The following is a 23,983-nucleotide window of genomic DNA, read 5'->3' on the forward strand; positions in this document are numbered from 1 at the left end:
ATACGTTCCCTTATATGTTTCTTACCGTGTGTTTTTTTCTAACCACTCTCTCGGTACCCAGCCGCCTGTTGTGCGCAACATCGTTGCTTTGTTATTTTTTTTTCTTTTGAAGCAACGTTGCTGCTTGATGTGTGGTTCTGTCAGTCCGTGTATGTTAGTGAAGGAGGGGCGGAATGCCGCCGTGACTGCTCGTGTTGTTAGAGTGTAGGGAAAGCGAATGCGTTTTTAAGCCGTTTGGTACAGTTGAATGTGGTTAAAAGGCTTCTCATTTCCCCGCAAACTAAAAAAAAAATAAATAACTCCTACTAATATACCTCACTCTCTTTCTTCTTCGGTGAACCAGCCTTTCTTGCAACATTCAAAGATGAGGCATCACAGCAGCTTTGCTGCAGCATGTGTGTAAAGTGGATATGGCCATGCATGGGGAGGGAGTTCTAAATGGAAAAATAGGGAGAGTCTTGAGGGAAAGGAGAGGTGGCCACGGAAAAAACTTACAAGGGAAGTTGTTTATTTGTTCGTCTCCGTGTTTGCGTTTGTGTCGGGTGTGTTTGTTGTTGTTGTTGTGTTCTTACACCAGCACAAAGGAATATCGTTGGAAGTTCCGATAATGGGGATGTGCTGTAGCAATGAGAGAGTGCTTAATGAGGTAGGCAAAGTCAAACAGTTACGTGTATGGCTTGCTGCAATTGTCAATACCATTGATGGTGGACGCGCAGTAACGCGTGTCTTTTTGACCGTTTTAACTTTTTTTTCCAAAAATTCTCACACCATTATATGCGCTTGTGTTTATTTTCTTGGAAAGTTATTATTATTGTATCTTGTGTGTTCACCTTTATGCTCCATGTCTTGCACGGACATCTCCTTCTCTTTTTTTTTACCTTTTATTCCTTTCTTGTGTAAATGGCACCGAGGGGGAGAATACAGAAAGGAACACGAAAGTGTGGGGTGTGTTATATTCAAGCGTCCCTGTTTATATGTGTGCAAAGACCTGAGGAAAAAAACGAAGAAAAGGGTGATTAAACAAAAAAAAACCTCGCCAGACAAAATAGAAAGAAGATTACTTTTCTCATTCAGTGCAAAATGACCAACCCACCCCAAGACACAAGCGGAATGAAGGAGCAAACGTGCTGGTGGAATGCTGGCTTACCTGCCACACCCCTGTCATGTTTCGATCGTTCGCCCTCGCTGAGCAATGCAATTAGGTCTACTGTCTCCTCAACTCCACCATCCCATGGTTACGCTTTGGCAATAAATATTGCGCCGGCCGAGACCAGGGACGGTAATAGGCTCCGTTCATGTATGTGTGCCAACCCTGACTGTAAAAACATTATATCATTTCCTCAATCGGGTTCAACGTGTATCTATACGTGTTGCGGAAACCAATCGAAAGCTGTAGGAATGTGCGATGGGGCTATAGCTATGACACCAAGCTTCTGTCAGTCTCAAAATACATCGGACTTTGTATGCGGGAGTGTGCTTGGTTGTGGTAACAGAGTTGATGCGACGCCCTGTAACCTGCACGCACATGATAATTGGACAGGTGCACTTGGGAGTCACCCCGCAGTCCAGGTTCCAACAGCTTCAGCCCCCGCACATACCCAAATTGGCGCGAAGAACTGTGTTGAGAGTATTGACGCCCAGAATGAAACTTGTGAAGAGGTAATGGAACCCTTTGAGTCGCGATTTCCTACTTCATCATGCGATCTTCATGCTCATGGGGAAGAGTGTGCGACACAGTCGGGGGAAAGTGACAAGAAGGTTATGATAGACTTACTTTTCCATATGTGGCGTCACGGGAAAACAGACGAATCTACTTCCGCACAAACGTGTAGGAGCAAATGTAGTGCAGTGGAGACTCACTCATGTGCGCCCTCCAAAGTCGATCACGACTCACAGTGGGGGAAACCACTTCCTTGGCGTGCTTGTGAGAGCTCTCCCCCTTCGCATGATTGTAGCAATGCCTGCTCGCACTGCACCGTAAACAATCAACACATTAACGCATCTTCCCAGGATGCTGTGGCTGTGGGCAGGGAAGCAGATCCACATTGTTCTGCTTCTGGACGAAACCCACCTTCGACTGGCTCACGCCTGGAGCAGCACGCACTGCTAAACCACCTGAAGAAGACAGTGGAAAAGTTGCAGCAGAACTACAATGAACTTTACTGGAACTGTTTTTCGGATAGGAGCACGGACCAGAACACATCACAACCAACCTCAGGATCAGCAGGGTCGGAGAAACCTATTTGTAGTGCAGGAAAACGAAAAGAAGAGTTCGGCACCCGCACAAGCTGTCCGGTGCGTAATTTGACCGTGGAACCTGGCGACGATCATATGGGATCTGCCCCAAAAATAGATGCTCGCAGTCGCTTATCAGGGGACTGCGTACCTCTACATACCACGAGTCGGGAAGCAGATGTGCCAAAACCCAAAGAATATGCTGCCCACATATCAGCTCCACCGGACGTAACGCCTTTCTATACGGGGCATTCACTGGCGACCTATATAGATAATGATGCCGAAGTATGCGTAGATAAAGACCAAATTTCGGCAGCACCAGGTATTGATACAGTAGATAGAATCAATAGATGTAAAGAGGCGGACATCAACGACTTGCCGTCAAGCTTCTGCCCGTTTCCTCCAGCAACACTAACCGCATCATCACCCCCAGTCTCTGGTAGGTCAGCGAACGAAGGCGAGGTTTGTAATTACGGTACCGACAACGGGCTCCATAGCGAAAGTGCAAAAGATGAAAAAGTGTGCCGCAAGCTTGAAGAGAGATCCCCCCACGATTCGTTTGCTTCATTTCTTGTGTGTTCCCCCGACTCGAGCTTGACACGTCCCTTGTCGAATTCGAGACCGCGTCGGAGCATTCCACTTACGTCTCCGGGTGATCCCGTAGCCACAGGTTCTGATGTCTATAACGTCTCGCCACGACTGAGCGACCGTCGTATAGTTTCGTCTGATGACTGGCGGCCACTCACACGCAACGCGGGTGCGGCGCAACGAGGCTTTGAGAGACGAATCGTATCGCCATCTCCGCGGGGTGGCACCGCGACACGACCTCAGGGGGAGCGCATTTCATCGCATGCGAGCGTGGGTAGCGAAAGGGATCCAAGTGGATTAGTTCACACGGACAACTCTCCTCCAAGGCGGCGTACGGCTAACCTCACATTGCCAGGGAGCATCGCAACCACTTTCGCGGGCAATGACAGAAGAAGTCGATGGAGCCCTCGAAGACGTATAGCGCGGCCATCGTCACCACTCGCTGCGTCTTCGCGGTACGTAAGTCCTATACCCCACGAAGTGCGGACGGTGCTTCAACGCGACGAATCATTAACAATGTTAGATGCTCACCGGAGAAACATAGGGAAATTATCACCACAACCACCGAAGGACAACAGTATAGAGCACGTTTTTGCGAGACCGTGGACGGATGAGCAGGAAGTGACGGAGGGTGGGCGGAGGGCCCCAACATGGATACGCTATCAAAGGGGGTTTAACACCTCTTTGTCCAACATACCACCGGACACCTTTCGTCCTTCACGAGCACTGAGCTCTCGCGATTATATGTCACCTTCCACCGCTTCGTGGGACGCATCAACGTGGCGAGGCAATTATGTTGGCTCACGCAAGTGCGTTTCAGCTGAACGCCGACCAAGGGGCATTGGCAACTCGCACGGTAGTGTCGACTTAGACAAGTACAACTTAGCGCAGAGGGACACTTACTGGCATAATTCACCAACACTTTTCTGCAAAAAAGAGAGCGAGGAAGTTCTGAGGTCGTGGAAGAAACTTGTGTCCCCCGAAGGGACTAATGAAATTGAAAGGAATGCATCGCCACCCTCGGTCCGCAGTACCAAACAGGGACGCAATACGAAATCACCAGGCCAAAAGAGTAGTGGTCGCAGTTCCGTTGCAAGAATTAAGAATAAAGATAAGGGGAAATCTTCTGAAAAAGCAAATTGTTGCCCAGCTCCACAGAAATTAAATACGAGCACCAGGCGTTCAGTATCCAACGACGGTGCGGGAACGAAACCAGAGAGTCATGCGCTAGTAAGTACTGAAAAGCGCTGCAGATCACGCAGCGCCAGAAGGTACGGCATCTTAGCGGCTGCCTTGGATGTCAGCGGAGTCAGTACGGTAGAAGCCATCAAAGGCCTGAGAAGGCGCGGGAGGAGTAGGGACTCGTCCGTATCGCACCGCTTTGGGATTCGCAGAATGTCTGTTTCACCACGGAATGTCAAAAAGTAGAGATCGCTTAATGGACGAATTAAAGTGTGCATGTTTTACTTTGGTTTTTTTCTTTGTGTGTGTATTGTATTGTTTTTTTTTTGCGGATTCGTTTTTTTTTCCCCTTCCTTTCCTTTGTTTAACTGCGGAGGAAGAGTGGCAAGAGATTAAGGGGGCGTGCTGCCATGCGTACCCCCAGGAGAGACGTTCCATTTTTTGTCATAACTTTACTACTGTGTGTATGCGTGTGAGAGAAGTGTCGGCTCTTTCACGCCCCCCGTTGCTTTTGTGATGGAAGTTTCCCGTGATTAATTTGTGCTTTCGTGCTTTTGTGTCCGACTCATGGTAAGTGGGAGGGAAGGAAATGTTGAGGGAAAAATATAAGTGAAGTTTAAATGTTTCATTGCGATTATATCACGGTGCTGCTACTGACTTTTTTAAATTTTTTGCCTCCCACATCTGTGAATGGACTTTCTTTATAGTTCTCGTGCTTTTTTTTTATATCTTCTTTCTTTTTTATTTGTTTTACCTCCTATATGGAAACACATGTGCTAATGAGTGCTCAATAACTATTATTGTTGTATGGTATTCCGTTTCATCCACGCCAAATATTAAAAAAAAAAATTCGCATGCGCAACTATTTGTGGCACTGTTTCTTTTCTTTTTCCTTTTTTTTCTTCATCTCCCGTTTGGCCAGTCTCAACATTGTGTGCATCTGTGCATTTCGGTAAGTAACAATAACAATAATAATAATTCAACAGGCACACGTGCTTTCCAACTCTTCATCCGAGGCATATATATATTTAGTTAGAGGGCGGTACGAAGGGAAGGAGGGGAAAAGGGAAACGGGAGCAAATACCACAATTTTGTCCATCGAAGTCGTGGACAAAAAAAAGGAAAAAGAAAAGAGACAGTACCACAAGGTGTTAAAACAAATTTGATCAAAAAAAGGAAAGGAAAGGAAAATTTGAAATATATATATATATACATATATATAGAAGAAGCGAAAGTCTTGTGATCACACCAGAAATATAGCAATAGGGGTGTGCATACACACGCGGACCTGTTTATATATTTATAATAAAACTCATAGACGAGTTCGAGTGTTACAGAGCTGCAAGCAACAGTTAATATAGTGTAGGGCGATCGCTCAATTGTTTTCGGGTTGTATCCGTGTCCAGGTACCAAATTAAAAAGGAACAAAGTCGAGCCAATAAAAAAAAGAAGGGAAGGAAGGAAGGAAGGAGACCGACCCAAACACTCCGGCAGCCAGCCGGCCAACGGAGATTGCAACTCGTCGCCTCGGAATAGCAAGGAAAAGAGAAAAGGTTGTGTGGATTGCGTTTTGCTCCGCGCACAGTATTTTTCTTTTTTTTTCACTTAGTGTGCTGCTCTCGTCGTGTGTAGTAATTAACAAATGGGGAATTGCTTGTGCTGCAGGGATAAACACAAACATGAACCGGAGCCGGAAGTCGTGATGGATGTAATGGATGTGAAAGAAAAGCAGGAAATAGGTCATCATAATAAAACACAAGTCTCAACACCGCCTACATGTCAAAGTGATTATCCACCACCTTCTGGACTTCCAACCAGCCCCCCTGATGATACGCAGTCGAGTGTTTCTCCACGTGATAATGTCCAATTTGCAACCGCTCCACCGGACGATTCATCAAATGCGGCGTCACCTCGATATGACGAACAGCCTGTCACCACTCTGTCTCATGATGTGGTTTCTTCAACTCCTCCTCGGGTTGAGACTCCACCAACTTCTTCCCCACGTGAAGAAGTCACTGATGTGGTCCCTGCCATCGAAGAGTTTACTCCTGCCGTTTCTCTTGGAGAAGAAGTGGTTGTATCTGAGGCTTCTCCTGCCGAAAACCCATTCACCGCTTCCCCACACGACGACACTACAGCGACGGGTTCCCGCGGCGACAATCCATTTACTGCCTCTCGAGACAACGCGGAATATGATTTCTCTCCCCGTGAAGACGTTAATCATCCTCCACAGGATAAGCCCGAAGTCGTCCTGGCATATGATTTCAGCGCCCCCGTTGCAAGTGTCTATAAGAATGCGGCAGTGTGGACATTTACCGCGCCCAAAGAGGAGAAAAGCGGCAACCGTGTGGTCGGTTTTGCCTCTGCAGAGCGGGGGCCCCGTGGTGATGTACCACCGTCAACTGAAAGAGTCTCAGAGAAGCCAAGTGGACGGGCTGATGAGGATTTTGACACGGATGAAACGACTACAGGGAGGTCGAGCAAACCAGTGGATGCCGCTGATGATAGAGCCCCTAAGCTGCGGGCGCCATTGCTGGCCCCACCAGTGGATGATACCGTAATGGAAAGTGAGGAGGCCGCTGAGGAGAGGGAGGCCCAAGTTTTCACAGAAGCAGCAAAGGAAGGAAATGAGTCTGTGGGTAAGGAACCCCCCGGTGGGGAAGGTGACACTTATCAGGTTAGTGATGCAGTTGAACTCGGGGACGCAATGGAAAGTACTAACGAGCCTGAGGTAAAGGAGATTGGCCAAGCGGATGTTGAGAAATTGAAGGGTGCGGGTACACCCGAAAAAGCTGATGATGAGGAGGAAAGCCCTCGCACATCGGGACGGCGTGACAACAACGTTTTGAGCCCGCTACTCGAAGATAAAGCCCCTGCTGTGCTTGCTGTGGCGGGCGAAAACAACGATGAAACTAACGCCTTCGTACACTCAGCGGAAAGGGCATTGGAACAAAGTAAAGTTGGTAAGGATAGCGAGGAAAATAGTGAACTGGAAGGTGAGCATCCCAGTGAAGAGGGGTTGGGGGATGTTTCATATGCCAATACAGCAGGCGACCTCCCGGAGTCGGTTGCGTACACTACTCACAGTAGTGCTGAACTGCAGACGCGCAAGACAGAAGGGAGTCATGCGATAACCGATGGTGAAACAGTGAGGAAAAGTGACAGTAATGACAACGCTCTTGCAGGCATCATTCGCAGGCAGCGGGATATGGAGAGGCGAAGCAGTACGGGAGTGCTTCTTCCAACCCAGTCAGACGCCCTGGGTTTCTTGGAGACACACAGCAGCGGGGTTGCAGAACATGATTTAGTGAACACTGGAGTGGAAGGTGAAGATAATACCGATGGCAAAATGCAATACCTGCAAGGTGAACTTTCACTTGACTTTGGGGGACTCGAGACTTTTAACGCAGATAATATGTCGGAGAACCGAGTGCACAGCTGGAGTAGTGTTGAATCTAATGGGGGCGCCGAAGATAGAGGAGAACGAGGTGCCAGCGGCTTAAATAATGAGGGAAATGACCGCACTGTAGGTGGCTGTGTTGACAGCGGGAGCAGCGATGGCGGAAGTGAACGCCGACGGCTCGCTGACATTGTTCAACCAAAGGATTGGGGGCGAGAAATACATGAGGAAGAGGAGGTAACTGAGAAGTATTCGGTAGAGGAGGTAGTCGCTGACAAGGAAAAATCTGCTGAAGATCGTGTTAGCTACAATGAAGACTTTGGCGTTAATCGTTCTAACGAACTCTTCAACGGAAGGGAGGCGTTTTTTCAAGATGAAAAAACGGAAAGTAAAAGCAGGTCAACCTCTGTCCCCTATCGTACCATCCCAATCATTTCCCCACCTCTGGCGACACCTCAAAACAGAGAAGATGGTGACGAAAGTTTGATGTAACTGTCACTGAAAATGAAAAAGGGATTATTTTTTTTTAATGGTGAGCGTGTGCGTGTGTGTGCTCTTCTGGACTTGTCACCAGTATTTGCTTCAAATTGATTGTTCTATAGGTGGAGATCTGTGGATACTGTTATGCTATATTATATGTCTGTTTTATTTGCACATAGAAATTAACCGATACGGCGCCTTATCTCATTTTTTTTCCGGATCACTGTTGATACTGAGTTTCCTCCTTACTCAATATGTGTTCTTTTTTTTTTTGTCATGCCCTCCTTCACCTTTTATGTGTGGAAGGAGCCGGTTTTTTTGTTGCACTATTGAAGGAAAAAGGAGAAGGCGAAGCTTACGGCCACACAGTCCTTCGTTTTTTTTTTTTGTTTTCTTCTTCTAACGCCATGTGGATTTGGCTATTACCCTCCATTTCTTCCCTCTCATTTTTAAAAAAAAAAGAAATTGCCTTTGGTTTTACTTTTAATTGTGCTCCACTACCTCGCGACACCACAGACTTCTTTCTTTCTTTCTTCCATTTTTTCTTAGTGTTTTTTTTGTAAAGATCTTTGTTCTCGTGGTGATGAGGCACATTTCACACACCGGTGAATGTCGATGATGCCGGTGAAGAAAAAAAAGGGGAATTCGATTAGAAAGGCAAAAAAAAAAGGAATGAACGCGGCAGTTGTGATTCTTTTTTTGTGTGTATGTGTGTGTAGGGGAGAGAGAGGAGACATCAGGAATCGCCATTCTGCTATGGATGGGATGCGGAGAAGCACCACCGCAGTAATTGACAGTAAAATGAATAAATAAACTGAAGAATGGAGGGGGGAAAGAAAGGAGCATGTGTGACGGATGTATTTTGTCCGTGTGAACAAGTAGCACTGTCTTATATTATTGCTATCCGCTACAATATTATCGATTCTGCACCCAAGCATACGTTACTAACAAATGTCTTTTCCCGTTATTTTTCTTTCTTCCTCGCCTTATAACACCCAATGTGCTGTCTGCCACGGACTTTTGCATTGGTTATGCATAAAAACGCCATTGTTCTTCTATTTTTACTGTTATTGCTGCTATTCACCACTCCGTTGTCATGGTTTTATAATTATAATTATGTGATGTATCCTACCCTTTCCCGGGTTTGTTGGTGCTGATGGTGGTGAAGCCACAGAAGGGCGGTCTCAATATATATATATATATATATATATTTGAGACGAAGCGGCAAAGTACTGTGTGCTTCTTAGCTGCTAATGGCGTGTATGTTCCCTCACACACCACACACACACGCGTGTGTACACATGCGTCTCTTCTTCTTTTTTTTTTTTAATCGCATTTTAATTTTAACTTGTTATCTTTGTTTGTTCTTTTACTCTAAAATAAAAAGAATAGGGAGGAAATGTGGTGGTATTTGGTTAGACAGTACAACAGGTAGTAGTGTGTACGTCACGTATCGTTTCTTGTTTTTATTTTTCTTTATTTCCTTCTAGTGCATTGTGGTCGAAGGGGTGCATAAAGTGCGTGGAGAGTAGCGACACTATTTCTCTTACTATTACCATTATTATTGTTATTATTATTATTATTAAATTTGGTTGTTTATTTTGATGATAGTTTAGTAATTTGCGTATGTGAGAGGTTGTGTAAGGGGAGGGGGAATTTGTCCACAATTACAGGGGCAACACTGATACAGAATTAAATGCTTCTTTACCGGCACTATTATTTAACACCGAATACACATTTTTGTCATTTTTCACTGTTTTTTTTTTTACTTGACCTTTTTTTTTTGTGTTTGTGTGTGTGCACAAGGTTCACCAGCTTCCCGGGACCACACAACGTTTCTGAGTTGGTGATAATGAAATGATTACTGCACAGTCAAACGCATACATAATGGTTTGTTTTCGTTTTTCGTCCATGCTATAGCCCATCGTTGTGAGGCAATGTAAATGTATGTAGTTGTGTGTATATTTAAATATTCATTTATTTAACATGGTCAATCAATATTATTGTTTCTTATCCTCTTTTCTTTATGTTTTTTTTTGTTGTTGTTGTGATGTTGTTTGAGAAGCGGGAAACTGCTCTCTCTCTATCGGATTTGGCCAACATTGTAGGTTAGGTTTTTGATACGCTGCCCTTATTACTGTTGCCGTAGGAATCAGCTTTCTTTTTTTTTTTCTTCTTCAACGAGGTAAGACGGTTTTGGGGGGTTGTTGCTTTTCCTGCGCCGAGGAAAAGGTGTCAGTTACATTATCTAATGTCAACCGGAGCATTTACTGAGGCCGATAGCCTTATGGCAAGTGCAAAAAAACATCTTAAAACTGGTTTGTTTAAACGCAAACCCGATTGGGGCTCTGCAGCGGACGACTACGAGAGAGCTGGTGGGCTCTACGTAAGTGATGGGAATGTGGAGAAGGCATGTGAAGCATATAATAGCGCGTGTGAAGCATATGAAAAGGTGGGTAGCCTTGTGTCAGCATCACTTATAAAATCCAAACTTGCTCAGTTCCTCGCTGAGCAGGCCCGGAAAGGATGTGGTGGGAAGAGTTTAGACAAAAAACTGATGGATAGCGCCGTGGAATCCTATCGTGGAGCCGCCAGGTATTATGCATTAGATGGAAAGTTTGACAGGATGGCAGAGACACTCGTTAAGGCGGCGGAATTAATTGACCCGACAACACACTGTGCTTTCGCCTCTCCCCTCGCTGCAAAGTCAAATGTGGAAGGAGACCGGGAAAAAGTGAAGCAAGTGTGTGCACTTCTGGAGGAAGCAGCAGATGCAATAGAGGAGAATGAGGACAATAACAACAGCTACATCATTCGTCTACCTGATATATATCGTAAGTGGATGCTTGCCTGTTTGCGTAGTGGTGATGTGCTAAGAGCAATTGCTGTACTAGAGCGTCAGCTTGGTATCACGAATGGTTCAGGCGATGGCACCAGCAAAATAAAGGGAAAATGTGCAGGGGGGTTTTATGCGAGACTTAATCAACCACACAATGTGGCTAAAACGGGGCTCGAAATTATTGTGCTGTGTTTGTCACTTGGGGACCTCGTACTGGCACGCATGAAGCTGGATGGGCTGCGCGGCATTTCTGGATTTGCAAACACAAAGGAAGAATCAACCGTGCGATCGCTTCTCGAAGCATTTGGTGAGCGTGACACAGAAATGCTACAAGAAACATTGAAAGATTCAACTCTGATGTTCATCACGAATGACATCTCGAGGATGGCAAAAAAATTAGTGATTAGGTCCACCGAAGCAAAGCCGGACACATGTGAAGGAGGTGAGGTTATTGACGGTGAGGAAGACTTGCGATAAAAAAAAAAGATAAAAGTAGAAGTGACAACAGCTTTGTAGTACGGGTTCCTTTGATCAACTTGTCGGACACACGGAGCGACCAACGGCTCCCCCGGGTGCTCCTTCCGTTGCTTTCCTCAGTGTGAGAAGTTTTCCCTGCGTATATGTTTAAAGCCATTGCTTCTGGAAAATCTGATGCTGTATGGTATTGCCGATGCTTTAATGCTTTCATTTTCTTTCTTTTTTTTCCTCACCTTCAAACGAAATATTGCTCGTTTCACATCCCCTGCATGCGCTATGCTAAATTTTTTTTTAAATCTATGTTCGTTTTCTTCTACGCAAATCGCTTGCTTCACACACACACGAGGTCGAAGGAAAAAAAAAGAAGAAAAGATTTGTGGTCAATGGGCGACGCAGACGTCGCGACTGATCAGCAACAACAACGCTTGAAACAGGTACCAAACAGGGGAGATGCTATTAACGCAAATGCTGCCAACAGTTTTGACGATGAGGATGGTAACCAATGCCTTTGGCATCGCCGATCTCGTGAGGTACACGCACATTTGAAACGGCGGGTGGCGGGCATTCTTACGCAGATACGGTGCACGAGCAGTGCTAACCACTTTGATCGTCACAGAGTTGAGGTGGACGAGCTGTTGCGCTGCGACGCCCCCATGGGGTTCACCCCTTCGATGATCCTTGCAGGTGTGCCTGATATTATCCACCTACTTACTGACGCTGTGAGGGATCGCAGGGTACTGGAGGTTGGTAGGGAAAATCGACAGGCCATATCGGCGCTCACCCCAATATGCCAAAGTTCGAATTTCCTTATAACTCCGAACCCTTTCTTCGTGAAGGAAATTGCATCGTCCATCTGGAGGGACTCGAGTAAATTCAAGGGAGACCGCGGAAATAACACACCTAGTAATGCGATGAGTTCAGTAGGCTCAAATGGTGCAAAGGGTGATAATATAGATTGCTTTTTACCACCACTTGTTCGCCATGCAAAAGGTTCAGCACCGCAGGAGTATCCCCATACGACGAGTGCCTCACCCACTCGAGAAGGCAAACGGCTGGTGGCGAGAATAGGGAAGTCAAATGAGGTAACAACTGCAGCGGGGACGGCTGCGGGATCGAGGAAATGCGTGCGTGACGGAAGCAGTTCACCGCTTGACAAATCGGGGCCGACATTACCGCGAATAGACGCTAACCGGCAGTCGGCGAATCGGCATGTGAACGGAACCGGGCAGGGAAACCAGCCACTACAGCAACAATCAAACGGATTTCCCTCAGCGTGCGCGGTCTCGGATGCCGCCAACGCCAAGTGCGCTCCCCTTCTTTGCGATATCCCGTCTACTGTCGAGGCAATGATGTACCACTGTGCCTTCCCGCTTGTGTGTATCACCCCGGAAGACTACGAAAGCCGTGCAAGTGCTACACACATACTGGTATCCACCCTTTCCTCAATAATTAGAAAAACTTCCGACAATAACCTTCATACTGAGTGCGAAGGGATTTCGGGGGTTGACAATGTCGCGAGCCAAAGCACTTCTGATGATGGTAAACCCGGAAGCAATATCAACGGGGATTACAACTGTAATGCTCCTCGGCCGACGAATGCCGAACAAAAAAACTGTGATTTGGAGCATAAAAACATGCTTTACCGACTGCGTCGCGCGGCACTTCATACGCTCCACGCCCTCCTCTCCATCATGGATTCGGAGAATGCGAGTTTGGTAAACAAGCATTTTGCGGAGCGCGATCGTCAACTGTACGATGCGTTTGGTGACATCAACTTCTCTACAGATAATACAATAATGGATATGTGCAGCCCTATGGATGAGACAAGGGAAAATGACAATGAAAGGGTCGAAAGCGTGAGCGTGAAAGTCCTCAGCGGGGGAACAATGGGCTCCCCGAGAGCGGTATCTCCCCGCCGTCGTCTGTCCACCGCATGCGTGAAAGTCATGCAGAGGACACAAAGAAATATGTTGGTTCGCCGTGTCGCGCCACTGAGTGTATATAACAACGCCGTTGATGTCAACGTACTTATCCCTTTGCTGGAGCGATGGACATTCATCTTGGATAAAGGCACGGGGAGCAACGGAGTGCTGGATTCTGCACGTTTTCTGACTCAGCGTCCAGGGGCGTGGGAAGTAGAGGAAAGGAGCAACAAAATGGCAAATAAGAAATTGGCGATGGCATCCATCACCCGCTGTGGGCAAGAGGGTCATCATGTCATACCGGCAGAAATGCACAGTGAGAAAATTACAACAGGGGGTGGGAGAGATGAAACCGTGGGTGCGGTTGTTCGTATGTGTGAAAAGGACGTGGAGGAGATCTACTTGCTCCTTCGTATCTGCCTTCAGCTGTCCCTGTACAAACATCACCTAAACGTTTCAGCTCGTATGGCAGACACTTTTGGAGGCACTGGTAATAATACCTTCAAAAGTATTCCCGTACTGGTTTGCCTGACAATGGCCCGGTGCATGGAAGGAGATAGGCATCTTCCCTTGTGTGTGGAGTGCTTGTGGAATATGCTCGACGTAATCCCCGAGGAGGCTGCAAAGGAAATACTCCACCACACCGGAGATGAAAGCGGCGCCCACTTCCAACAGGAAGGAAAAAAACAGAGTGAGTACGCGACCACTAACTCTCCGTTATCCAGATTGTCTGCCACTGAAGCCCTTCTACATTGTCTTTTGCAGTTTCTTGTCTCGGGGCACCGGCTTGAATACCGTGAGCTACGCAATGACATCATTGTGTTGATGCTCATTGTTCTCCGTACCCATACAGCAGGGCTCAGGCAGCAGGAAGAAACATTGCTGTATAATTCTGAGTTGGAGCACCCAGCCTTACCCCCGGGATCAACTATCGAGGCTATTACAACCATGGCTAAGACAGTATTCGATCTGGTCTGCGGACCAGAGTTGCAGGTTTTTGGGACAACTGCAGAACTCACACTAGAATCTCCGGAGTTATTCAGGCGGTATCATACTGTGCTCTCCCCCACTACACGAAGAGAAAATTTGCAATTTAAGGTACTTGGTTGGCGCTTTTTGGAAGCCTTTCATGAATGGCAAAACGTCCGGCTCACGTTGGAACTACGTTGCCGCCCACACATGTCACGCACAACGTTGAGCACGCGTGCCCCCGCCCCATCGGGATATGTCTTTGACACAAGCAATACTGTCTTTGATGTGTGCGGTGCCGGATTTGTAGACCTCCTTCTTATGTATGTAGATACGGAGTGCAGTAACGAGCTAGTTCTCGCATGGTCAAGAGAAGATTTGCTTACTCTACAGGAGGAGTCATGGAGGGTTATTTTGGCCATGGTTGAGCCCCACGCAGAGCATTCTGTCACTAAGGCCTTTGAGGGTGTTGGTGCGGATCACACATGGCAAAATGGAAAGGAGGTTAATTTGTTTAGCGGAAACCCCGGTGGAGGTTTGTGGGTTGAGGGTGTTGGGGAAGAATGGCCGTTGTTGCAGGCAGATTTGGCCTTTGTTGGAACCAACGGTATCGCATGCGCCATGCGTTACATCCAAGAAACGTGTAACGGCGACACAGAAATGATAGGGTACTTAGCAATTCACGTGCTGTCGGTACTCAGTCGCTTTCCCATCCATCGCGAAGCGCTACTCGCCTTGCGGACTCCGGCGCCAACCACAGGTGAGCCCGTGCCTTTGTTACTCGCGACGACAGTTCAGGTGATTCAGCGGCTGTTTAATCAAGTTGAAAACAGCGCGAAAATAAATAGTAACTCCAACGGGACACGGGGTATGCCAAAGCCCGACGGAATATCAAGGGCAGAATCAGTGCAGCATGTCGTGAGGGATGCCACTGTCTCTAAGGGCAATTATGGGAGCAGCGTGCGGTGGCAAAAAGACTCAGAGGGAAGGAAGAAAACGCTTAAGGAGTCACAAAGTGTGCAAACGCGACCTGTTCATAAGGGGTCTAGTTTGTTTGCCTTTTCGAATGCAGGGTGTTCAAGTACACAGAGAACCTACGGCATGTTACAACTCTCAAATACCCATGTATACTTTCCCGCGCAGACAATCAGTGTTTTTCTAAAGTGTCTTTCGCTATTACACAACGTTGCCGATGGAAGTAGGGATGAGGTGGTCGCAACGCAGAGGGCCTTCATACTAATGGATGGCATAACCCACATTTTGAGGCTAGTGTGGAACTCACTCACGCCATCGACATCAAACTCGAAGTTTTCTCGATTTCAAGTTGAAGAGAGAAATAAGGAGTTGCTCGCCGCCGCGCTAAATTGTGTTCGGGTGTTCCTTATTGGAAATGAGGCGGGTCAAGCCCAGTTTGTCCGTGGAGACGGTGTGAACACGTTACTAACTGTCATTGAGGCCCATTTGGGGGAAGATTCAGGCCAACTCTTCGATACTGTGGAAGGTGGCCATCCCCCTGCTTTACATCTCACGTTGACCATTTTAGCAGACTTGTTGCGTGAGAACGCGGAAGCCCGCGATGCGTTCTTAAAGTGGTTTAACTACACTTCACAAGTAGTGGAAAAAGCAGACGATGGGAAAGTGAATGCTGTGCAGTTGCTGCTCCGCTTGTGGAATGAAGGTGCTCCTAGCAGTGAAACTCATGACGGTTCACAGCGGGTGGAATCAGGATGCGATGTTTCTTCAGTTGCGACGACTGTGGGTCGCGAACCGAGGTTACGGAAGCGAGATTTCGATTATCTAAAAATCTCAACAACCTCCACTACACTTACGAAAACATACGATGTGTGTGATGAAGATATCGATGATGCTTCGGCTGGACGACCCGCCGTTGCGACCGAGTTACGTCCGAGTTCGTGGGGGCTAAATTCACTTGGTTTGCAGGGTCGTGAGCTTGTCACTGCAGCTCTGTGGAGGAGATACGCCGATCTGGAGCGGATGGATCGATTCAACACTGAGGCAAGCTCATCTGGGGAGCTTGCTTCTCCGAGAGGTTTCCGGGAACTGCTTTCAGCGCCCATATGCAAAGTGCTGGGGTTACGCGTAGGTGTGTACGCCTGTTTGGCTGCACTTGGATTCGAGCGCATTTCGGAAGTGAAGGCAAGTCCCAGTGAGCGGGTGAAGTTGCTACACATTGCTGCTCTAGAGGCATTGTGTAAAGATGAAGTGTGGGGCGCGATTGCGGAATCTGTTGACTTGGCCGGTCGTGTGGTAATACGCGCAGAGAAGAGGCCATGTACAAGTACTATGGGTTCCTTCTATGGAGGAAAACATCGAAATTCCGTCAGTTTTAGGAATTCCACTTTGTTAGTTCCCATCATACCTGACGCCGATAAACTCGTGAGTGTACTGGCGGACGTCGACACACGCGCACGGGAGATGAAACGCTTTGAAGCGGTGACATTGGATATGCAAGGCGTGCACAATTTCGAAGACCTACATCGCTCTTTACTTGCATTTGTGCGACACGACGACAAGGTCCCTGCTTGCACAATTGCTGAGCAGTTTAGGAATGGGTGCAAAAAGGCAAGCGCGGTGCGCTTAATCTCCCCTCCCTTAACTGTTCATACGGGAAGTGAAGGTGCCGAAGCTATGAACGATCTGGTCACCATCGACCAGTATCCCACTTTGTCGGGAAACAATGCTCCAACAACACCAATGGGAAGCTGGCGTCCGTACCTTACCATGCCTACGGGATTTTCCGAGAAGAAAAGGAAGAAAGAAGCTATGATAAAGAACAGCTTCAAGAGCAGCAAGGCACAATGTAAGAAGTCAATGACGTCTACATGTCACATGTAAATATCTAACTATCTATATATTATAAAATTATTGTATGAGATCAAACAATAGATGATCCATCTACAGCGTCGCCTTGATATCGCAGCAGTTTCCACATGTAGATCCGGAAACGAAGGGGGATGTGGTGCCCCAACGTTTCTCAATATTGTAATACTTTATTTGTAAGCTCTGCAACAGAAGAAGGAGGGAAGAATGACACCGACGTCCGTCATCAGCCTATTCACCGCTGTACGCCCAGCCTATGCTTCACTTTCTGGATATCAGAAGGTGTTTGTTCTGCATAATTTTTTTTGAAATCCTCTATTGATTCTTTTGTGTTATCTAAACTCTTTTCTGTTCATTTCGGATATTGTGTTTAGAGCATACAAACACGCACATACGCGGTCGTGGTGATTGTTCACTGTGAGAACTCTTTTTAGGAAGGGGGGCAAGTAGAAACGAGCGTGGTGAGCCCCGGTGGTAGACGCCTGTATGAGGTTATGGAATAGATTCTCTCGTCTTGGAAACCTTTTGTGTGCGTGTGCTGCATGTGGTTGTTCGTTTACACCATGGCGTTGTTCATCGTCTCCATTATTATCGTCTTTCAGTGCATACAACATGAGTAGTGGGAACAGGGTGACGAGCTCTGTGGGCGGCAGCAGCGGTGCAACTGAGGTATGTCCTTCACATACACCTTTATCGTCTTCGACATTACTCAGATATACCATTGCACCATCAGAACCAACTATGGGCTCGCCTTGGCAAACCAGTGAGGAAAGTGCTTCTCGTCGACTGGCTGCTCTCACATCCTACCCACCATCTAACATTCGCAACGTCGCCGTTGTGGCACACGTAGACCACGGGAAGACAACATTAAGTGATGTTTTGCTCAGGCGAACCGGCGTGCTAAAGGGCTCTGTCAACGCAGGAGCTTATACTGATAGGCTGCTTGTTGAGCGGGAGCGCGGCATCACAGTGAAGTCACAAACATGTTCCATGTTTCTGAAGTACGGCGGCTCAGAGTTCTTGCTCAACTTGATTGACACGCCAGGTCATGTGGATTTCCAGTATGAAGTGTCACGTAGTGTGCGAGCGGCACAGGCTGTGCTTCTGCTCGTTGATGTGGCACAGGGGATTGAGGCGCAAACGATGTCCCATTTCCACATGGCATTGGATCAAGGATTGGCCATAATCCCCGTTTTCACCAAAATGGATTGCGTGCTCAACGACACAACGGTTGATGCTGCGCTACAACAACTCGAAGACTCCACAGGTCTACTGCGAAGTGAAGTGGTCTTTACCAGTGCAAAGGAGCAACTGGGGGTGGAGGCACTGTTGCAAGCTATCATTGAGCGCGTGCCTTCACCAAGTGGTGCAATAGGGCTGTCGGACGTGTGCCAACTTCCTCCTCTTTTACCAGGCAGCACAGCCCGCGTGGCAATGGAGGCTGAGATGGTGCCACTGCGAGCCATCTTACTTGACTCGTGGACGAGGGAATGCGGTGGTGGACTCTATCGTCCGCCCTCAAAAACGAGCAGCGCCTTAAGCGGGAATGTAAAGATCGATGAAGATAAGGACACCGTCACATGTCTCGTATCTGTCATTGATGGAACTCTCACCGCGCGTACTAACATACTGCTGTATCATTCACAGAAACGCTACGAAGCTCGAGAAGTTGGAGTAATACATCCCGAACTTCGGCCCACTGGTGCCCTAACTGTTGGAATGGTTGGCTACGTTGTGTTTACTCGCGTCCAGCGCGAGGACTTTTCGGTTGGAGAAACACTTTACACACTTCCCACGCGAAAGTTCACGCGGGGAGGCATAGCACCTGTTCCCGGCTTCAGGCGCGTGCACCCTGTTGTGTTTGCGGGGTTTTACCCAGACGAGGGAGAATACGTTACACAGTTGCGTGAAGCGGTGGAGAAGCTTCGAATGAATGATCCTGCTGTTACCGTTGAACCCCTCGAGTGCCAGGCACTTGGCTCTGGCCTACAGTTGGGTTTTCTCGGTGTGTTGCATATGCAAATCTTTCAGGAACGCCTACTCTCCGAATTCGGGCAGCGTGTTCTCGTAACGCCACCTGTTGTTCAGTACAAGTACCGCGAAGCTGCCGGTGGCGATGACCAGCCGCCCAAACCCCTCTCGGTCCACACGTGGCGGTGGCTCCACGAGGGAGTGTCATGTTACATGGAACCTCACGTTACTGCCACAGTAGTCACACCGAGTGAGTATGCACAAATCATCGATGGCGAAGCGCAGAGGCACTATCGCGGGAAGCAGTTGGATATGCGAGTGATGGATGATGCCCGTGTCCTCCTGCGCTACAAAATGCCCCTCGCGGATATGGTGCGGGGTTTCTTTACTTTTGTGAAGAGTCAGTCCCACGGCTATGCGTCACTGGAGTACGATGAACTGGTGTATGAAGAAGCGGATTTGGTACGCGTAGACATCGTGGTGCAGAAGGCCCGTATCTCTGCGCTTGCCGTTATCTGTCCACGACACGAGGCACCATCGGTAGGAAAGCGTATAGTAGCGAGCCTAAAGTCCAATCTCACACGCACTGCTGTGGACATCCCCCTACAGGCACTAGTTGGGAGCAAGGTAGTTGCGAGGGAAACGGTTAGGGCGTACCGCAAGGATGTGACAGCAAAAATACACGCGGGTGACATCTCACGCAAACAGAAAAAGTGGAACGACCAGAAAAAGGGGAAGGAACGCATGGCGCGGCGCACGGTTGGAGGCGTAACACTTGATCAGTCGGTCCTCGCCGCAGCAATGGGTGCCACTGCATTGTGACAATAAAATTATGAGGAGAGAACCGTTTGTAGAAACGGGGGAAGAGAAGTCAAGGAACATGTATGCGAGTATCTGTGGGGTTGCCGGTGAAAAGATTATGGGATCACATGAGGAAACGTCAGTCGTGGCCCCATCCCACTGACACTTGCAGGGAGCGGCAGTTAAAGGATTTCTCATTGTTTTTTCCCCTCTCCTGTTCCTTATATTCGTTGATGTCTTAGCGCTGCACTGCGGCATTTAATACCATTGTTATTGCTGCCAGTGGTCACATTAGGTGTCATCGTAATCTCCTTTTTCTATGTTTTACCTCGCTTCGTCTCTACTTTCTGTTTTGCAATCATTCGTCTAACAAAAATAAGAAATAAGACCGAAAAAGCAACACCACTCTATCGTAGAAACAGTTTCATATCGCATCATTATTATTATTATTAGCACTCAATTACTATTAGTGATAACCAAGGGGAGATAGAAGGGAGGTATATATATTTTTTTATTTATTTATTTATAGGTCTTGTGGATTCCAACTAGTGTATCGGTTTTAATTTTCGGCTAGGAACGATAGGATTAGGGGAAAAGACACGTTTTCAGGAGTAGGGGCTGCAACGAGTGAAAACAAAGTGGGGAATAGGTGATACCCTTTTTTTTCTCCGATAGTAACTTGCTTATTTTTATTATTACTTTCTCTTGTAAAGAAGCTTTATCGGCAAAGGAAGGTAATATTTGCAATATTATCTCATTTTGCCTATATTTGAGGGAAAAAGTGAGGGTGGGAAACGCACAACACAAACAAACAAGCAGTTAGTCTGTTGCAATTCAACTTCCTTCAAAGGAAGATAACATAGCGTACAAGAAACCGAGAGAGAAAAAATCACGAAGAAGGAACGAAAAACATATATAGTATATAGTATACAGTGTATATTTATTTCTAATAAAACGGATAAAGTGAAGGAGAGGTTCCATGCTGCCCCTCCGTGTACTACCATTCATCGCTGCAGGCGGTTACGCCTCCCAATTACGCTTCTACAGCGAGGGGAAGCCAACTGAAGGACACAGAAAGATCAACCTGGACGATGATGAGAGGTGGATCGAGGCGGAGTTCGACGAAAAACTTCGGTCTCCAGAAGAACGATATGCACTCGAACGACAGCGCGAGACAATGAAGGGACTCATCAAGAAAATACGCAACGAACACAAACAGCACATGCACGAATCTGTACGCGAGAGGGACGCTCAAATTGACAACCTCAAAGAGCAAATACAGACAATGGAAAAGAAACTACAGCAGTTAACGAACGAGAAGCAATAGGAAGGAGCAGGCGTCATTCGCAAGAGCTCTACCACAATGTTAACAAACATGTAAAACCGCCATTATATATATATATATATATATAAGCAACGAGCGTAACGTTTTTTCTTTAGCTAAAATGGTCTCAATTTCCTATAAAACGTTTCTTTTTTTTTTTTCACCTCCAAAATATTATCACTACTGTGACAAATCATGAAAACTGCTATTATTGTTATTTTTTATTTATTACTTCTTCATTTCCACTCAAAATAATATTTTTTCATGCACTTTCCATCAGTTGCAACCCTTCCTCACCATGTCACACCAAAACGGCCACCACTCCAACAAGGTTTTCTATTCGGGTCACTGTGGAACTACGAATCCGACACAACTGGGGCAGCACGTGGCAGGACCAAGTGAAAGGCAACGCGTGCATTGAAACAGTGCTTGATGTGGGCCTCTTGATATTTGTCTGCAGAGTTTTGTCTTTGTTCACACTTCGGTGGTGTTGCCTTCATGTGCATGTTCCCCGCATTTGTTACTTACTCTCGTCTATTGCCTCTCTTTGGTTTTTAACAATAAGGCAATATCATCAAATACTGTGCAGGGATGGACATAAAAAGGAAACTGAATTTGACCTCGTTGGGGTGTGGGTTTCATTTGAGAGGGACTGTAGAAGTCTCTCGGTAAGTCAAGGTTGGATCGCACTGCTACGGTACTACCTGCAAGTAACGGAACTCATCCTGTGCAACCTGCAGAAGGATAAAGAAATTTGGGATAATGCCCACACGTTGTTAAATACTGCATTTACTTTTGTGCAGCTGCGGGAGTACTATGAGTCGAGACATAGAAGTGACGAAGGTGCACTCGCTGCTGATATACGAAAGTTCTGCCGGAACAACCTAAACAATTTGGTTCCTAATATACGACGGCTCTCACAGTCCTTTCCATCCGCACAGGATAGCACGGAGGTTAGGAAGCTGTCCCAACGAGTTGAGTGGAGAGACCTTCTACACAAACTCCCAGAGTCAATTAATTCTGTGTATTTTGAAGCAGAAGTGAGGGAAGCCAAGGAGTTTGCCAAAAGGGGCGTCGAGGGCAGTGAAAAGGCTCGGGCAGAGTCATTGAAGAAGCATCTCGAACAAATTGACAATATGTCGACCGAGGACACTTTGAGGAATATCAATAAAACCATCAACCTCTCTGGTGGGTGCTGGTATAAATGCCCTAAAAGACACCTTTATGTTGTCGGAGAGTGTGGCAGCCCTGCAGGGGAAGGAATAGGTGGGGTGGGCCACATCTCATTCCCTGGCAATACATCTGTTGGGAGGTTTTAGGAACCGGGAGGGTGTCATAGTGGACGAACTATTTCCTGTTGTAATGATAAGTGGAATGGAATATAATGTAATATGTGATGATGTGAAGTATGGAGCATAATTTGAATGGAACTAATGATGGAATGGGGTTTTTGTGGATAGGAGTGCATCTCCTGTTGATCATGCAATCCATATCCCTTAATGAGGGCACAGCACTCCTTATTAGTACTTTTACTTTTACTTTGCTTTTGCTTTTTCTTTTTTTGCTTTTGCTTTTGCTTGTTCTGTGAATGCTATCATTGGGTGTCTTATGCCCTTGCTTCTGTCGTTTGGCTGCTTTTGTTACTTTGTCAGCCACTTACTATATTACCATCCTTTACCTTAATTCTACCTCTCTTGCACACATACCACAACTGGGATACTAAAAGGGGGGTTATTGAACGGTAACAAACAAAATAACTCGTGCTCTGATTAATTGCATCGCAACGTGGTGGTTTCGAGATGTTCCATCCCCAATTGGTGGCGGGTGGTGCCAATCGCGCTGCACCGGCAGAGGAGCTACGCGACACAGCCGAGACGGTGCAGATATCGTCTTTGGCATTGCTCAAAATGCTGATGCACGGGCGCGCTGGGGTGCCGCTCGAGGTAATGGGTTTGATGATTGGTGAGTTGATTGACGACTATACGGTCCGTGTATCTGATGTCTTCTCCATGCCTCAAACGGCCACGGGTCAATCCGTTGAAGCTGTGGACCCAGAGTATCAAGTTCATATGTTAGACAAACTCTCCGTGGTGGGTCGACCGGAAAAAGTTGTTGGGTGGTACCACAGTCACCCTGGTTTCGGCTGCTGGCTTTCTGGTGAGGATGTAATGACGGCGAGCAGCTATGAGCAACTGACGCCGCGCAGCGTGTCGGTAGTGATCGACCCTATCCAATCGGTCCGCGGCAAAGTAGTAATTGACGCCTTCCGCACCACGAAGGACCCGCATACGGGGCCGCGAATCATGTTCCAAGAGCCACGACAGACAACAAGCAACATCGGGTGGCTGACGCGACCTTCTCCTATTGCTCTCACCCGTGGGTTGGATCGTGACTATTACAGTCTTCCCATTACCTTCCGCAAGAAAAACCACGAACTTGCGCTACTCCTCAACGTCTACAAGAAGGGTTGGCAGGAGGGTTTCCGATTAGAAAACATGACACGTTTTGATCGCAATACGGTGCGAGAGAAGATGCGTGCGCTGGCGTCGCTTGCCGTCCAGTCGGAGCGATTCATTGTTCAGGGTCTCGATGAAGATGATGTAGGCAATGTCGGTCGAGCAAATCCCATTGCGCATCTCCAATCCGAATCGGAGGGCCTAATCAACGCGAGTCTTAACCAATCCATAGGAGCGATGATTAATGGGGTTGTCTTCTGAGGAAACAGGGTACATTGCGTGTGCTCCAGCTATTACTGACCATACTTTTTATATGCGCTACCGTATTGATTTTTTATCACCCTCTCTATAACGTTTACGGGGTGTTATGCTCCTTTTCTGCACTCCCGTTTCTGTGACAATGTGGCGTGATTACAATCAGCACAGGATGGCATTTGCTAGTGATGTGGTGTCATCTTCGTGAATGGCATGTCATTTGTTTGTGGTGGGGTAATTACT

General features: G+C 47.2%; 7 protein-coding genes across 7 annotated transcripts, besides 7 other annotated features; all 7 read left to right on the plus strand.

Annotated features, from left to right (window-relative positions):
* Positions 1–1,080: 1,080 nt before the first annotated feature.
* Tb10.70.4680 (hypothetical protein, conserved) lies at positions 1,081–4,251 on the plus strand (the record flags this gene model as incomplete). The annotated part of the gene is made up of 1 exon (XM_817452.1): positions 1,081–4,251. The coding sequence occupies one exon, from the start codon at positions 1,081–1,083 to the stop codon at positions 4,249–4,251; it is 3,171 nt and encodes a 1,056-aa protein (XP_822545.1).
* A 951-nt stretch (positions 4,252–5,202) lies between these two features.
* Positions 5,203–5,227: a microsatellite.
* A 224-nt stretch (positions 5,228–5,451) lies between these two features.
* Positions 5,452–5,476: a microsatellite.
* A 171-nt stretch (positions 5,477–5,647) lies between these two features.
* Tb10.70.4650 (hypothetical protein, conserved) lies at positions 5,648–7,897 on the plus strand (the record flags this gene model as incomplete). The annotated part of the gene is made up of 1 exon (XM_817453.1): positions 5,648–7,897. The coding sequence occupies one exon, from the start codon at positions 5,648–5,650 to the stop codon at positions 7,895–7,897; it is 2,250 nt and encodes a 749-aa protein (XP_822546.1).
* Positions 7,898–8,403: 506 nt separating this feature from the next.
* Positions 8,404–8,432: a microsatellite.
* A 640-nt stretch (positions 8,433–9,072) lies between these two features.
* Positions 9,073–9,096: a microsatellite.
* Positions 9,097–9,431: 335 nt separating this feature from the next.
* Positions 9,432–9,470: a microsatellite.
* A 666-nt stretch (positions 9,471–10,136) lies between these two features.
* Tb10.70.4620 (hypothetical protein, conserved) lies at positions 10,137–11,201 on the plus strand (the record flags this gene model as incomplete). The annotated part of the gene is made up of 1 exon (XM_817454.1): positions 10,137–11,201. The coding sequence occupies one exon, from the start codon at positions 10,137–10,139 to the stop codon at positions 11,199–11,201; it is 1,065 nt and encodes a 354-aa protein (XP_822547.1).
* A 143-nt stretch (positions 11,202–11,344) lies between these two features.
* On the plus strand, positions 11,345–16,948 carry Tb10.70.4610 (hypothetical protein, conserved; the record flags this gene model as incomplete). Its single annotated transcript, XM_817455.1, has 1 exon — positions 11,345–16,948. The coding sequence occupies one exon, from the start codon at positions 11,345–11,347 to the stop codon at positions 16,946–16,948; it is 5,604 nt and encodes a 1,867-aa protein (XP_822548.1).
* Positions 16,949–17,419: 471 nt separating this feature from the next.
* Positions 17,420–19,726, plus strand: Tb10.70.4600 (GTP-binding protein, putative; the record flags this gene model as incomplete). Its single annotated transcript, XM_817456.1, has 1 exon — positions 17,420–19,726. The coding sequence occupies one exon, from the start codon at positions 17,420–17,422 to the stop codon at positions 19,724–19,726; it is 2,307 nt and encodes a 768-aa protein (XP_822549.1).
* A 477-nt stretch (positions 19,727–20,203) lies between these two features.
* Positions 20,204–20,233: a sequence feature (AT_rich).
* A 451-nt stretch (positions 20,234–20,684) lies between these two features.
* Positions 20,685–21,032, plus strand: Tb10.70.4590 (hypothetical protein, conserved; the record flags this gene model as incomplete). Its single annotated transcript, XM_817457.1, has 1 exon — positions 20,685–21,032. The coding sequence occupies one exon, from the start codon at positions 20,685–20,687 to the stop codon at positions 21,030–21,032; it is 348 nt and encodes a 115-aa protein (XP_822550.1).
* A 63-nt stretch (positions 21,033–21,095) lies between these two features.
* Positions 21,096–21,117: a microsatellite.
* A 1,711-nt stretch (positions 21,118–22,828) lies between these two features.
* Tb10.70.4570 (proteasome regulatory non-ATPase subunit 11) lies at positions 22,829–23,746 on the plus strand (the record flags this gene model as incomplete). The annotated part of the gene is made up of 1 exon (XM_817458.1): positions 22,829–23,746. The coding sequence occupies one exon, from the start codon at positions 22,829–22,831 to the stop codon at positions 23,744–23,746; it is 918 nt and encodes a 305-aa protein (XP_822551.1).
* Positions 23,747–23,983: the final 237 nt, after the last annotated feature.

Source organism: Trypanosoma brucei, chromosome 10, assembly GCF_000002445.2.
Source record: "Trypanosoma brucei brucei TREU927 chromosome 10, whole genome shotgun sequence".
NCBI lineage: Eukaryota > Euglenozoa > Kinetoplastea > Trypanosomatida > Trypanosomatidae > Trypanosoma > Trypanosoma brucei.